The sequence below is a fragment of the Tachypleus tridentatus genome, chromosome 4, assembly GCF_004210375.1.
Source record: "Tachypleus tridentatus isolate NWPU-2018 chromosome 4, ASM421037v1, whole genome shotgun sequence".
NCBI lineage: Eukaryota > Metazoa > Arthropoda > Merostomata > Xiphosura > Limulidae > Tachypleus > Tachypleus tridentatus.
The window spans coordinates 105,870,793-105,886,573 of record NC_134828.1 but is presented as its reverse complement, the minus strand read 5'-3'; the positions used below and the strand labels follow the sequence as shown (position 1 = coordinate 105,886,573).

General features: G+C 34.8%; 1 protein-coding gene across 1 annotated transcript in view; it reads left to right on the top strand.

The window, feature by feature from the left end:
- LOC143249839 (glycine receptor subunit alpha-2-like) overlaps positions 1–15,360 on the top strand; it is a 45,189-nt gene extending 29,829 nt beyond the window's left edge. The window contains exons 6-8 of the mRNA XM_076500384.1: positions 2,566–2,703; positions 10,121–10,479; positions 14,414–15,360. Coding sequence (XP_076356499.1) covers positions 2,566–2,703; positions 10,121–10,479; positions 14,414–14,617 — 701 coding nt within the window. The 3' untranslated portion in view covers positions 14,618–15,360. The remainder of the gene's footprint in view (positions 1–2,565; positions 2,704–10,120; positions 10,480–14,413) is intronic.
- The last annotated feature ends 421 nt before the right edge of the window (positions 15,361–15,781 follow it).

The following is a 15,781-nucleotide window of genomic DNA, read 5'->3' as shown; positions in this document are numbered from 1 at the left end:
CTGTTTTAGCGTTGTAAATCCGGAAGCACACCGCTGTGCCACTAGGTGCACTTCTCATGTTTTGCAGTAACATCAAATTTGGCCTTGGATGGCTCAGTATTGGAGTGATCGACTCGCAAATTACGGATTCCAGTTCAATCACCAAATACGATTGCCATTTCAGTCTCGGGGTAATTATAAAGTGATGGGAAATCCTACTATTCGATTAGATGTTTTAAGAGTTGGAGTCGATAGTATTTTGAATAACCTCCTTCCATCTTTTTATTACTTCTAAATTAGGCAGATAGCTCTCGATGAACCTTTTACAAAATTTAACAAAGCAAACAAAACATCAAATGTTTACCCTCAAATTGAGTTTAATAAAGTGAGTGTATAAGTCAAAAGATATTAATATATGTTTGATTTAAGCCTAACTTGTCAGGCTTAGTTAGAAAATTAATGATTTTAAAAATTCTGCAGCTCCCCGGTGGCACAGCTGCATGTCTGCGGACTCACACCGCTAGAAACTGGGTTTCGATACCCCTGGTGAGCAAAGCACAGATAGCACATTGCGTAGCTTTGTGCTTAATTCCAGACAAACAATCAATTACATTCTGCGCTTTATTTACAGATATTTTTTTTAGCAAATCATTTTTACATGATTTTAAGAATGCGTAAATCTATCTTGTCAATTATCTATGTTTACTCTGAATTAATGAAGTAATACTTTTGTATTGTTTCTTTCAGCCAGTCTTTTAGTGAATAAAACTGAGATTTTAATTAAATACCAATAATGTAAATCATTCATGACAATAAAATACAACATCAACGTGATAAAACTTGGAAATACATAAAAAGTTAACATCTTTATCAGGAAAAATATAATTATCTAATCAAACGACTTTCACTTGATACGGTTTCATGAATCTTCAGAATAAAACAATTAATTTCCTATTGGGATTTTTGTGTTTCTTTTCTGAAAACGTTTAGACAATTTAACTAAAATTTCAGCTATAATTACAAGGATTTCTCTTTTTTTTTTTTCAAAGCTACCCTAATTTATGTCTTTATGAGATATTTACAAAAGTAAATCACTCTCTTGCTCTTTAGGTCGTGTGGAAACGCACACACATAGGCGGTTTGTTTCTTTGTTTTGAATTTTGTGCAAAGCTGCACTAGGGCTATCTGCGCTAGCTTTCCCTGATTTAGCAGTATAAGATAAAAGGAAGGCAGCTAGTTATTACCACTCACCGCTAACTCTTGGGCTACTATTTTATCAACGAATAGTGGGATTTGTCATAATATTAAAATGCTTCCACGGAGGAAGGGGCGAGAATGTTTAGTAGGACGAGAATTCAGACCCTTGATCCTCAGGTTACAGTCGAGCGCCCTAACCACTGGCCATACTGAACGCAGGAAAAAAAAAAAAGACATTGGGCTTTTTCGATTTAGAAAAAAGGTATAGGGTGAACCTTACAAATCGAGAGTATGTTTTCTTATAGCAAAGCCACTGCAGGCTATCTGCTGAGTCCACCGTTGTAAATCTGTAGATATACCATTTTACTAGCGGGGGGCTTATAAATCGACGAAACGGAAACAACTGAACGTATATACTTGTTGTGGAATGTCAAAGAAGCAAAAGTAGTTTTATAATGGTGATAGTAATTTCAAACAATTAATACCTAGTAACTTTCTCCTTTGAAATGTATGCTTCTGGCTTTAAAACTACAAGCGGGCTCGGGATGACCAGGTGGTTACGGCACTCGACTCGTAATTCGAGGGTCGCGGGTTCGAATCCCCGTCGCGCCAAACATGCTTGCCCTTTCAGCCGTGGGGGGGTTATAATGTAACGGTCAATCCCACTATTCGTTGGTAAAAGAGTAACCCAAGAGTTGGCCGTGGGTGGTGATGACTAGCTGCCTTCCTTCTAGTCTTACACTGCTAAACTAGGGACGGCTAGCGCAGATAGCCCTCGTGTAGCTTTGCGCGAAATTTAAAACAAACCAAACTAAAACTACAAGCATTGCGTTTAACGTTAATAAAAATTAAGCAAGCGTTTGGTATTCAACAAAGTCTTTCTTGCTTTCGAGCGATAGTTTTGTCTTTCGTTTCAGTAGGTTAAGCGCGACCTTTTTCGAAATCAACGACTGCTCTTTTCAAAATAGTGTGTTGCTATTAGACGAAACATGGATTTGAAGTATTCTTAGAATCAAAATACACGTGGTATTAAAGAAAAAACAAACGATTTTTTGAAGTAATTATCAGCTCAGAGAATAAAACGACATACTGTTTATCTATTGCGTAGTAATACTGTGTTCAGTTGTAACATGCCAGTATTTGTAATTAGATTTTCGAAATTCGTAGAGCCTCAAATATTTTATTTTTTTGGTTAAAGCACTTGTTTTATTTATCTGTTTATTGTAAATATATTCATGAATATCTGGTACAGGTAAGATTTTCTGTAACGAGACGAAAGACTTGGGGATAAAATTATTGTTTTTAATGTTATTTCATTATTAGTTTTTATTACGTTTTTTATATCAGATAAAAAAAACACACGTTAATTTAACTATCCTTTGTTGTTAGATTCCCAGAGTGTTGAAAGCATGACTTTAACTTGGATGGATAATGCTGTATTACTTGACCCTAACCTAGAAATTTCAGAGTTCGAAGTTGTGTCTGTAGATCCAGAAGGACCTGTTTTTGAAAACTATAATGATGTAGGTAAGTCTTTGATATTGGAAGAAGTGGACAGGTGTCCACAGTAAACTTGGACACACACGTGCGGAAGTACCGGTCATAACCATGTCCGATTTCAATATTTTCAAGTTTGTACTTCTAGTTTTATATATCGACAACCTCAGTCGATAAAGCATTTTCGCTATTTGAATCTTAATGTAAGTATAACCTTACAAAAAGAGGTGCTACAAGTGTTCAAGAGAACATTTATTGTGGTGTTTAACAGTTTTAGAAGTATTGAAGCCTTTGAGAAAATCGATGGATGACGACTTTTCTGGTAGATTCCACGACTCCTTCTCGTCGTCTATCGACTCTCTCGCCCAAAGGCTGTTTGTGTTTTATAACAAAGTAGCATTGGACTATCCATGCTCTGTCTACCACGAGTATCAAAACTCGGTTTCTAGAGTTGTAAGTCCGCAGACATACCGCTATTTCACTGGAGGGGAGTATAAGTCCATACACTTACTGGGGATTAATTTTGTTTTGAATTTCGCACAAAGCTACTTCAGGGCCATCTGCGCTAGTCATCCCTAATTTAACAGCGTAAGACTAGAGGGGAGGCAGCTAGTCAACACCACTCACCGCCAACTCTTGGGCTACTCGTTTACTAACAAATAGTGGAATTAACCGTCACATTATAACACACCCACGGTTGAAAAGGCGAGCATGTTTGGTGTGATGGAGACTCGAACCTGCGACCATCAGATTACGTGTCGAGTACCTTTGCTTTAACCACCTGGCCATGCCGGGACCTCACTGGGGAATCACTGAAATAATTCATTGTTTTCAAGGCTTTTGAAACACATAACTAACTTTGTCCCATCTTAGAAACACCGTGTAAAATATCTTTTAAAGGTTTTATAGTGTTAGTATCAATGCCTAGGGTACACATATTTTCAAGGCTCATAAAAAACATTGTCAAGTGAAGCTTAATTAATGGTATTGGATTCATAGATCTCTACCCAATGATTGTGCTAAACTTTACAGTTAAATCAATATGAAACAACGACTTAGCTGCTAGTCATTTGTGTATTATATGCTGGAAGTCTCTTCTCAGACTCCTATTACCGTTCTGGTTTTAACTCACTTGTTATCTTATTTACATATGTATGTGTGTGTATATACTTAGTTGTCAGTTTCTTCTTAAACTAGGCTTTCAACCATAACTCTCACATGTGAGAGAGAAATATTTTTTTTTCTAAGCACATCCTTCTGTGTGTTTTGGCCCTGAACCCTTACTGAGTTTGGAGTCCAATGGTTTAAACAGAAATTACTACCAAGGTAAAGTTGGCGAGAAACACTCAATAAACAACTTTTACTCCACGTTCAAATTAGTTCAGTGTAATCTTTCTGTAACTTCCCTGTATCTGTCGTCAGACTAGCAAAAGGTAAATATCAGCATGAAGTTAAACTTGCTCATTGTTTATTTGTCTAATGCACACATTATCAGTAATTAACAAAAAGTCCTAGAATGAATGATTGTTTGTTTTGTTTATGAATTTCGCGGAAAGCTACACGAGGGCTATTCATAATTTAGCAGTGTAAGACTAGAGGGAAGGCAGCTAGTCATCACCATCCACCGCCAACTCTTGGGCTACTCTTTTACCAAGAAAGGGCGAGCACGTTTAGTGCGACGGAGATTCGAACGCCTTAAACCCCCTGGCCATGCCGGGTCTAGAATGAATGAACTGGTTTAGTATTTACTTCCGTTTATGAATCTTAAAATTTCAGGCTTGCCTCTTACACTACACTGTCATTCCATAGCACAAGCACTCGAAAAGTATTTTAAAGTACGGATTTTTCTTAAAAATACAAGTTCTTAAAGCGGAAGCACAAGTTACTTTAATGGTTGAACAAACATTCAAACCCAAAGTGTGTTTTACATTAGTAGGGAGAACAAGCACTCCAACCGGAAGTACGTGTTATTTTGGTAGAGGAACCAGCACTCAAATCGGAAGTGCCTTTAATTTAGTTGTATAGATAGTGTTTTTTTTTTTATAGCAAAGCCATATCGGGCTATCTGCTGAGCCCACCGAGGGGAATCGAACCCCTGATTTTAGCGTTATAACTCCGGAGATTTACCGCTGTACTAGCGGGGGGCACCATCTAGAGAGAGAACTCAAACCGGAAGTACGTGTTACTTTAATAGGGGAAGAAGTACTCAAAACGGAAGTACGCGTTACTTTAATATGGAAAGAAGTACTCAAAGCGTAAGTACGTGTTACTTTAATAAAGAACATTAAGGAAGGGCTTCCAACTTTAATGGTTCTCCACGATACTGCAGATAGTTAAAACACTGAAGTTATTGAACATTTTATATGGTTGTTTATATTTGTTTATAAACCTACATAGAGATATCTCTATGTTTATATTTATTTATGAACCTATATAAAAATATCTCTATGCTAGTATTTATTTATAAACCTATATAAAGATATCTCTATGCTAGTATTTCGATCTAATTAAAAATAATCTTATAAAGATATCCTCGATAAGTTATGTTATTATTTCATAAAAACTTGGATTTAGAATCTTGAAACTGAACGGGCAACTTATGCACACGTGTGCTAAACGCTCAGGTCAGAAGCCCCAAATGTTCTAACATACTTATACCAATCCCAGAATTATTGAACATAGAAAGATAGCTTTTAATTATTGAACCGCGTTCGAGCAAATTCCTACTTTATCATAATATACTTGTTATGAATATTTAATACACGCTATGGAATAAGATAAACAGCGTAATGCGAGTGCAGGCATTAATTTATTATTGTTATTTATATAAGCTAATCAGTGGGTATCACGAGACCTGCTACAAGTGGCTTGCTTGAAAACTCTCGTGACTTTAGTTGATTGTGTGTTTTCTAAGAAAAACGATATAGTTTTAAATATTCATGTTATGCTTTCAATAACAACGTGAATACATAACACTGCTTCATTATGGTATTACGCAATTCAAACACACACTAAGAGCTGTTGACTTCGTATGATATACTGATTCTTATCTAGATGAATGTTTATTTGTCCGTGGCGAATATTTTCCGGCTTTCCAATCCCTAAGTAATACAAAACGTTCAAGGACTTTTGGACACGCCCCAGAGATATTCGGAAAACCTTTACTTTATATATTTTTCTTGTGCCTACGAGTTTGGCAACTATTTGCCCTTTTGCCATTCCTCATAGGAGATGAATTACGCACAACGTCTACACGTTCACGCGAAGACAAAGAAATAAATGATACGTTTTGTGCGAGTGACTTTGCTCCAGTGAGTATAATACAGAAAAATACTTAGATACACTACTCATATAATTACATGTACTAAGCCTTAAAGGGCATTAATGTACAATCAGTATGCAAAAGAGGACCTGATACTCAAAATATGCGTAACGAAAATTATGTTTCGATAGTCATCATATTTTCAAAATCTCTAGCGAAACACTTTAGTGTAGAAACAGAAAGGTTTATAAAGAAATTTTATCTAAAGTGGGTTATAATATTAAAGCTATTATGATACTTTCAGACGTCTTATTATATGGAATATTTTTATGTATATTTTGCGTGAAATATGCATAATTATAGGATTTTTTCATCAACAAAACTCCTCACTTCAACCAACTTTTTGTTCTCGCTTATTAATAAAACCAAAATGCTATACAGATAGCCGATAACTTATATTAAAAGAGTTTTAAATATGCAAGTAAGTTAAGCAAGTGGTGACCACACCCGTTATGTACCTGAACTACATTTTTACATCGTTTGGTGTTACGTAAGTAATGCGATGCCACCACTAACTGGTCACTTATGGGAAGGCCCATTTTGAAGCAAATACTTTACAGTAGGATAATCAGATCCGAAATTAAGAATTTCACAGAAAGGACTATACCTTATAATTAATTATTTTGTAAAACAAAGGAATTCGATGTCATTTGTGACACCAGGGCTATCCAGAAACTGTGCCCCAGTCGTACGGCTTCTTGTAACTAGTGGTATATCACGGACATAAAGACCAATAGGAGGACATAAAAAAACTGTCGCGACTTCACAATTCTTGCACAACCTAAATTGTGCTAAAGACTTTTAATTTAGAACCTGAAGAAGGTTTTCTTTTAGTAGGAATAGTACATTAATTTTATATTCCAGAACTCATTAACTGGATATCTTGATACTTCTGACTTACTCTGACACCTCACCGAGTTTAGATATTTGATGTGTCAGAGCGACAAGGTCCGCCAACTTTGCAGAGCCACAGGCTCAAAATGTTGTAAAACACACAGAAAACATTTTAAAACAATAACTTTATGTAGCCGTGTCTGAAGAGGGACTTTTCTTATGATAGGTTTTTCCAGAAAACAATCCAACGTTGTCATGAAAGCATACTTAACGATCTAGTAATCAGTTTAAATTGCTTCAAGTTTAGGCTTAGCTTTATCCGCAGTAATAAACTACAAACGTTTCCAATTGTAACTAATCTAACTACAATACACACTTCAAACTTTTATAACAGCAATAGTATATTTATATATTTTTTTTTGTCTTAGGGCTCAACAACATTCTTTCTTTCTCTCCCAAACCTTTCTCTTCCACCTCTTATATATACCTGATAGAAATAACCTTTGCTTAAAATGTGATTATAAACATATTTCTGAAAGAGAAAAAAGCCCTCCAGTGGCACAGCGGCAAATTTCGGTGTTTGCACAAATAACTCATTGTGTATTTTTGTACTTAACAATTAACAGTCAGACCGAAAAAAGGGTTACCGTAATGTATTGCTACGAATATAGGTTTTAGTAAAGAGTTGAGTGTCCCTTATAAATCAAAAGCGTCTTTTAAATCACTCATACTCACGGTGTAAACACAGATGTATGTTCTCGTTTGAAGTCACGTGCATTCTTCTCGTTTGAAGTCACGTGCATTCTTCTCATTTGATGTCACGTGCATTCTGAAAGGGATATTATGCACCCCCTTCTTTGTTTCCTTGTTAGCAAGGAGATAGATTCTTGTAATCAGTAAAGAGCACTATGAGGTAAAGGGCAAATGGAAAAACATGACCTTATTTAGAAGGCTAAAAGAGGGTTACAAACAATAGAATAAGATTCTCTAAAGTAAACCAATGAAGTTTAAAGTGTTATCAAAATATTATAGTTATTACTGCGAAGCTTGTTTGTTTTTTGAATTTCGCACAAAGCTACTCGAGGGCTATCTGTGCCAGCCGTTCCTAATTTAGCAGTGTAAGACTAGAGGGAAGGCAGCTAGTAATCACCACCAACAGCTAACTCTTGGGCTACTCTTTTACCAACGAATAGTGGGATTGACCGTAACATTATAACGCCCCCACGGCTGAAAGGGCGAGCATGTTTGGTGCGACCAGGAACAAGGGACTAATGTTTCACATTTAATGTTAGAAAAATCCCTTATGTTTATACTGTAAGGGAAAGTGTAGGTTTTATATATACACTGTAAAACACTTGCAAAGCTAGGGATCGTCTCTGATATTTCCTAAATAAAATATGGCCGAGAAAAAAAAAAGTGTTTTATATGCAACTAGCAGGGACAATTGAATAATCTATAATCTACAATGATTGTAATGTGTACAATACGGAACACAACACTGCTTGTTAGATCGATGGTGCGTGTTTTGGGAATAGGTAAAATTGATGTAGGACCCCTAAGATTTAAAGCATCACAAAGTACATAAAGTATTTGGAAGATTATTCCATACCTTTGAAAGTTGAAGGAATGTATCCTTGCAATGAATTGCAGGAAGGGGTATCACACGTGCTAACTTCGATTCGTTGGATCGTAAACAAAATGATAATGGTGTATTACAAAGGCAATGTGAAAGTGTGCAAGCGTATTAGTGAGCTCGTGCATTCAAATGAGTCAAATCAAAGAAAGGAGATAAGAGACTTAACCAACCATAAAAATGTTCACAGAAACACACATTACACAATATAATAGCCTCACGTAGCAGAGTCTAAATATATTAAAGAATTACAGTAAGAAATAAATTATATATTATTTCAACACAGGGAAACAGGAAACCATTAGTTTATGCTTTCTGGCCAAGAAATAACTCAAACAAAGTAGAGTAAAATGAGAAGCCTTATGCAACGCAATGGATGTTTTTATGAAATTGTTCTCACGTGGCCCGGCATGGCCAGGTGGTTAGGGCGCTCGACCCATAATCCGAGGGTCGCAGATTCGAATCCCCGTCATACCAAACATGCTCGGTCTTTCAGCTGTGGGGGCGTTATAATTTACGGTCAATCCCGCTATTCATTGGTAAAAGAGCAGCCCAAGAGTTGGTGGTGGTGATGACCAGTTGCCTTCCCTCTAGTCTTACATTGTTAAATTAGGAACGGCTAGGGCAGTAACTCCCGCGTAGCTTTGCGCGAAATACAAAAACAAACAAACTGTTCTCACGCTGCAAATGGATGGTGGCGATCTTCGTCAATCGAGGTGTAGCTTCAAAAATATGTAAAAACAGTTGGTATGAACAATAATGAGTGAACAGTGATTTTTAAAGTGTAAAGGTAAAAGTATGCCCTTTTGTTCGGTTGACTGTACACTTGTGCAATGTCTCCTGAACGATTATTCCTAAATTGTAGGGTTGTAGTGAATGTTTGTTATATAAAAAAATGTAACGTACAAGATTTGCCATCGGTCACGTGTGTACTGTGTGGTTTCTATTGATTGTTTGTTGTGTTGTTATTATTCTGATGGTTACTGTTGACTACATTGTGAGAAAGGATGTTGCACTCGCAGTCGGTTATGCATGTCATGTTACCAGAAACGCTACACTTCTTAATATCTCTAGTTTTCGTTACATTTAATCATGTTTATTGTTTTTCTTTGTTGTTTTTGAATTTCGCACAAAGCTACTCGAGGGCTATCTGCGCTAGCCGTCCCTAATTTAGCAGTGTAAGACTAGAGGAAAGGCAACTAGTCATCACTACCCACCGCCAACTCTTGGGCTACTCTTTTACCAACGAATAGTGGGATTGACTGTAACATTATAACGCTCCCGCGGCTGAAAAGGCGAGCATGTTTGGTGTGACACCGATTCGAACCCACGACTCTCGGATTATGAGTCGAGTGCCTTAACCACCTATCTGGCCATGCCGGGCTGTAATCGTGTTTACTAATAAGCTTTAATAAAATAGATGCATTTTTAAACTGACTACAAGGCTATTTAAGAACCAGTGTTACTTGTTATTGTTTCTATAAAGTAAAGGCATCAGTAGCTTGATATTTTTAACATCAACAGACATGTCGAGGTGTTTCCTGATAAATATAGTGCTTCAGAGATTGTTCTAATAATTACTAAAGCTAAAAGTAGATTAAACATTGTTCTATTACTTTCAACGTGATGAGGTTAGTTTTATTTTTTTCTCTTTTCAGGGGTGTTCAGCTATTTGAATGTGACTTTTGTTCTGAAGAGGCAGAATGGTTACCATATGGTTCAGACTTACTTACCGACTTTTCTAATCGTTACTATTTCCTGGGTTTCTTTCTGGTTGAATGTGGATGCTGTTCCAGCTAGGGTCACTCTCGGCGTCACGACCCTTCTGACCTTGACCACAGTAGCTTCTGGAGTCAGGACCCAACTTCCACCAGTTTCTTATGTCAAAGCTATCGATGTTTGGATTGGAGCATGCTCTGTAATGGTGTTCGGTGCACTTCTAGAGTTTACCCTGGTGAACTACCTGTCCCGGAGTAAGATGAAAGCAGAGCACCTGAAGAGTTTCAGATTTTTCAGTGTATGTGAGGAACCGAATCTGTTTAGTCAGAAGTATATATGTACATAATTTTTAATGAATTTGAAAGGTAAAGTGAATATAAAGATACGAGCTTCACATAGAAAACCTTAAAAAATCGCATCCTTCCCTTACAACAAAAAGCTTTTATTATGGAAAAAAAGGCGACTATACAAACAAAAATGCCAGCTATGAGTTTCCATAGTTACCTTTAGAATAGTATTTGAAATATTATGTTATTACATTCCAGTTATTTTGATACAGTTTAGCAGTATATGCTTGTGGCACTAATGTACTCGTAAGAAGGCTGAGGAACATCATGGTGATTACAATATTTTACCATTCAGGTAGAATGAGGATGAAATGGAAGACAGTGGTTAGAAGGTTTTACTATTTAGGCAGGCTGAGGATGTAATGGAAGACAGTGGTTAGAAGGTTTTACTATTTAGGCAGGCTGAGGATGTCATGGAAGACAGTGGTTAGAAGGTTTTACTATTAAGGCAGGCTGAGGATATCATGGAAGACAGTGGTTAGAAGGTTTTACTATTTAGGCAGGCTGAGGATGTAATGGAAGACAGTGGTTAGAAGGTTTTACTATTTAGGCAGGCTGAGGATGTCATGGAAGACAGTGGTTAGAAGGTTTTACTATTTAGGCAGGCTGAGGATATCATGGAAGACAGTGGTTAGAAGGTTTTACTATTTAGGCAGAATGAGGATATCATGGAAGACAGTGGTTAGAAGGTTTTACTATTTAGGCAGGATGAGGATATCATGGAAGACAGTGGTTAGAAGGTTTTACTATTTAGGCAGGATGAGGATATCATGGAAGACAGTGGTTAGAAGGTTTTACTATTTAGGCAGAATGAGGATGTAATGGAAGACAGTGGTTAGAAAGTTTTACTCTTTAGGCAGGCTGAGGATGTCATGGAAGACAGTGGTTAGAAGGTTTTACTATTTAGGCAGAATGAGGATGTATCGTTTAGAAAAGTTTCCACATAAGAGAAAATCCTCGAACTGTCATTTCACAGAATAAAGTTGTATGGTTAGTAAAAAATAGAATAAATATTTCGTCTTAATATTTGTTTACATTTTACTAATTGTAATTAGATATATACGTTTACTTATTGTAATTAGACATATAGGTTTACTAATTGTAATTAGATATATATGTTTACTAATTGTAATTAATATATGGGTTTACTAGTTGTAGTTAAAGATATAGGTTTATTAGTTGTAATTAGATATATACAGGTTTACTGATTGTAATTATATATAGGGTTTTACTAATTATAATTAGATATACAGGTTTACTAGTTGTAATTAGATATATAGGCTTACTTATTGTAATTATATATATAGGTTTACTAGTTGTAATTAGATATATACAGGTTTACTAATTGTAATTAGATATATAGGTTTTCTAGTTGTAGTTATGTATATAGATTTACTAATTGTAATTAGATATATAGGTTTACTAATTGTAATTAGATATGTAGGTTTACTAATTGTAATTAGATATATAGATTAACTAATTGTAATTAGATATATAGGTTTACTAATTATAATTAGATATGTAGGGTTACTAATTGTAATTAGATATATATGTTTACTAATTGTAATTAATATATGGGTTTACTAGTTATAGTTAAAGATATAGGTTTTATTAGTTGTAATACTAATTGTAATTATATACAGGTTTACTGATTGTAATTATATATAATGGTTTTACTAATTGTAATTAGATATATACTAATTGTATTAGATATACTAATTAGATATGTACTAATAGATATATATATGGTTTTACTAATTGTATTATATTAATTGGTTTTACTAATTGTAATTAGATATATAGGTTTACTAGTTGTAATTATATATATGGTTTTACTAATTGTAATTATATATATAGGTTTACTAATTGTAATTAGATATATAGATTTACTAATTGTAATTAGATATATAAGTATACTAATTGTAATTAGATATGTAGGTTTACTAATTGTGATTAGATATGTAGGGTTACTAATTGTAATTAGATATATAGATTTACTAATTGTAATTAGATATATAGGTTTACTAATTGTAATTAGATATGTAGGTTTACTAATTGTGATTAGATATGTAGGGTTACTAATTGTAATTAGATATATAGATTTACTAATTGTAATTAGATATACAGGTTTACTAGTTGTAATTAGACATATAGGCTTACTTATTGTAATTATATATATAGGTTTACTAGTTGTAATTAGATATATACAGGTTTACTAATTGTAATTAGATATATAGGTTTTCTAGTTGTAGTTATGTATATAGATTTACTAATTGTAATTAGATATATAGGTTTACTAATTGTAATTAGATATGTAGGGTTACTAATTGTAATTAGATATATAGGTTTCTTCCAAGACGAAATTTTAATGTATCTATTAAACTTCGTCTGACATATCATATGACTCATAAACACATGCACACTGCTCATTATATCTGTTGGATAAAATAAAAGTTAAGAAAATTTTATTTTCACCTCAGATTTACTTACACAGACCATTTGTCATATCTAGTCCTATATCTAGTCCAACTGTTAACCAAAGGACTTTTGTGAAACATGTTACTGGATTATGACATGAAGTGTATAGTAAAGATGCTACATAAAAATAGTTGATTGATTTACAGTTATGGAAATACAAGAGGAGAGATTTTGAGAAACAAGCAAAGTTTGCTTTTAACCGTTTCGTTAGAAATAGAAGCTTGGTTTTTCTTGTGAATTTAGCGCTGAGATATTCGAGGTCTATCTGCGCCAGCCGTTTCTAATTTCGAAGCGATAGGCAGCTAGCCAATAACACTCACCGTTAACTAATTCTTGCGCTACAACCAACGAATAGTGTTTCACTATCACACTACAATGACCCACAGCTGAAAAGATGAACATGTTCAGCGCTGATATTCGAACCCGCGACCTCAGATTGAGAATCAAGTCACCTAATCACTAAGTTATGCCAGGCCGTTTTGTAAGGACAGTTAGATAAGTAAGAAACTGTTAACAGTTGTCTGGTTGAATCTGTTTTACCTAGTTAGAGTCACTGTTGGTGTCACGCTCGTTCTGAGTCAGGACTCAACTTCAACAAATTTATTTTGTTAAAATCATTGATGTTAAAATCAGGGCAAGCTCTGTGATGATGTGATCTTGGAGATTACCTCTGATATATGACAAACGTTTTGTTAAAACATTTGCTTGTATTCTTTATTAACGAAAGTGGTTTCTTAGTTAGATTTCGCACTTGATCTATAGCAGAGACAGCTCGAAACCGCAATATTTAACTAGCTTTACTGTGTAACTGGTAGGATAAAATGAACACGTTCATTTTGTGCGAACAAAAATCACCAATTATTATCAAACTTTCTGAGATATGGGAATAAGTTAGGTCAGAAAAACCTGTTGCTTGTGAATACACCATATACTCCATTGAAATATGATCTTCAAAACCCTGTTGCCTGTGAGTATTTCATATACTCCATTGAAATATGATCTTCAAAAACCTGTTGCCTGTGAGTATTTCATATACTCCATTGAAATATGATCTTCAAAAACCTGTTGCCTGTGAGTATTTCGTATACTCCATTGAAATATGATCTTCAAAACCTGTTGCCTGTGAGTATTTCATATACTCCATTGAAATATGATCTTCAAACGTTCTAGTGTCGTTTTTAATTTGTTTTCGTTAACATTTAAAATTTATTAACATTCTAATTGATTAATCACGATTGAAAAGAACTTTCCATTAAATTTAACATTAAATATACAACTGTGAATACATGCTAAGTCATAGCATAACATTTTTATAGAGTAAAACAACTATTACACAACTGATATGAATGTTTCTCAGAGATATTTGGAATAGGAATAACTTCCCATATGTATGTTTTTTTTTTTTAGAGAAATAAACAAGTGACTAGCAAAGAAGAAGAGAAGATAGAAGACGTAGGCGACACGAGCATAAAACGTGTGTCTTCTGCTGGGGTGAGAAACTTGCAATACGCCAAGAGGGTTGACAAAGTGTGTCGAATATCCTTTCCATTATCTTTCTTTGTGTTCAACTTGGTGTACTGGATCTCGTACGTGTACATACTGGAAAATTAAGGCCTAATCCCTTTTAATAAATCAAGTTTTCTAATGCTTTCTTCCAAAATATTATTTTTTACTTTAAAGCAATGGGTGTTAAGTGTTTGTTTTCGAATTTCGCGCAAAGCTACTCGAGGGCTATCTGCGCTAACCGTCCCTAATTTAGCAGTGTAAGACTACTGGGAAAGCAGCTAGCCATCACCACCCACTGCGAACTCTTGGGCTATTCTTTTACTAACGAATAGTGGGATTGATCGTCACACTATAACGCTCCCATAGCTGAAAGGGGGAGCATGTTTGGTGTGACGGGGATGCGAACCCGAGATGGGTGTTAACGTATAAGCTGCAGAAAGAAATATTTCTCAGAAATGAAAATATACATCAAGTATATTGAATGTAAAAGAAACTGCGAAACGAATTTTCACCATTTTGGATGTAGTAGTTTTGTTTTCTATTATAAAATGCTTAAATTTTGTTTATTACCTTACTACAAAATCTGGTGTGATGAACATTTCAGAGCGTTGCTTAATTATTGTTTATTACTTTAACACAATATCTGGTGTGATGAACATTTCATAGCGTTGCTTAATTATTGTTTATTACCTTACTACATAATCTGGTGTGATGAACATTTCAAGCATTGCTTAATTATTGTTTATTACCTTACTACATAATCTGGTGTGATGAACATTTCATGGCGTTGCTTAATTATTGTTTATTACCTTACTACATAATCTGGTGTGATGAACATTTCAGGCGTTGCTTAATTATTGTTTATGACCTTACTACATAATCTGGTGTGATGAACATTTCAAGCATTGCTTAATTATTGTTTATTACCTTACTACATAATCTGGTGTGATGAACATTTCATGGCGTTGCTTAATTATTGTTTATTACCTTACTACAAAATTTGGTGTGATGAACATTTCATGGCGTTGCTTAATTATTGTTTATTACCTTACTACAAAATCTGGTGTTACGAGTGATAAAAAAAAGCTCTTACAAAATTTATATTTGACTTTCGATTAATCAATAGTGAACTTTAATGTTTTAATATTTTACGACAGTTCTTGTCCACATTGTTTTACAGAAATCATCACCTAAGAAACTCAATAACATGGTCGTCTTGGAAACGATCTTCAGAAAGTAAAGTGTCCATGTAGTTAGTTTTCTTCTGTG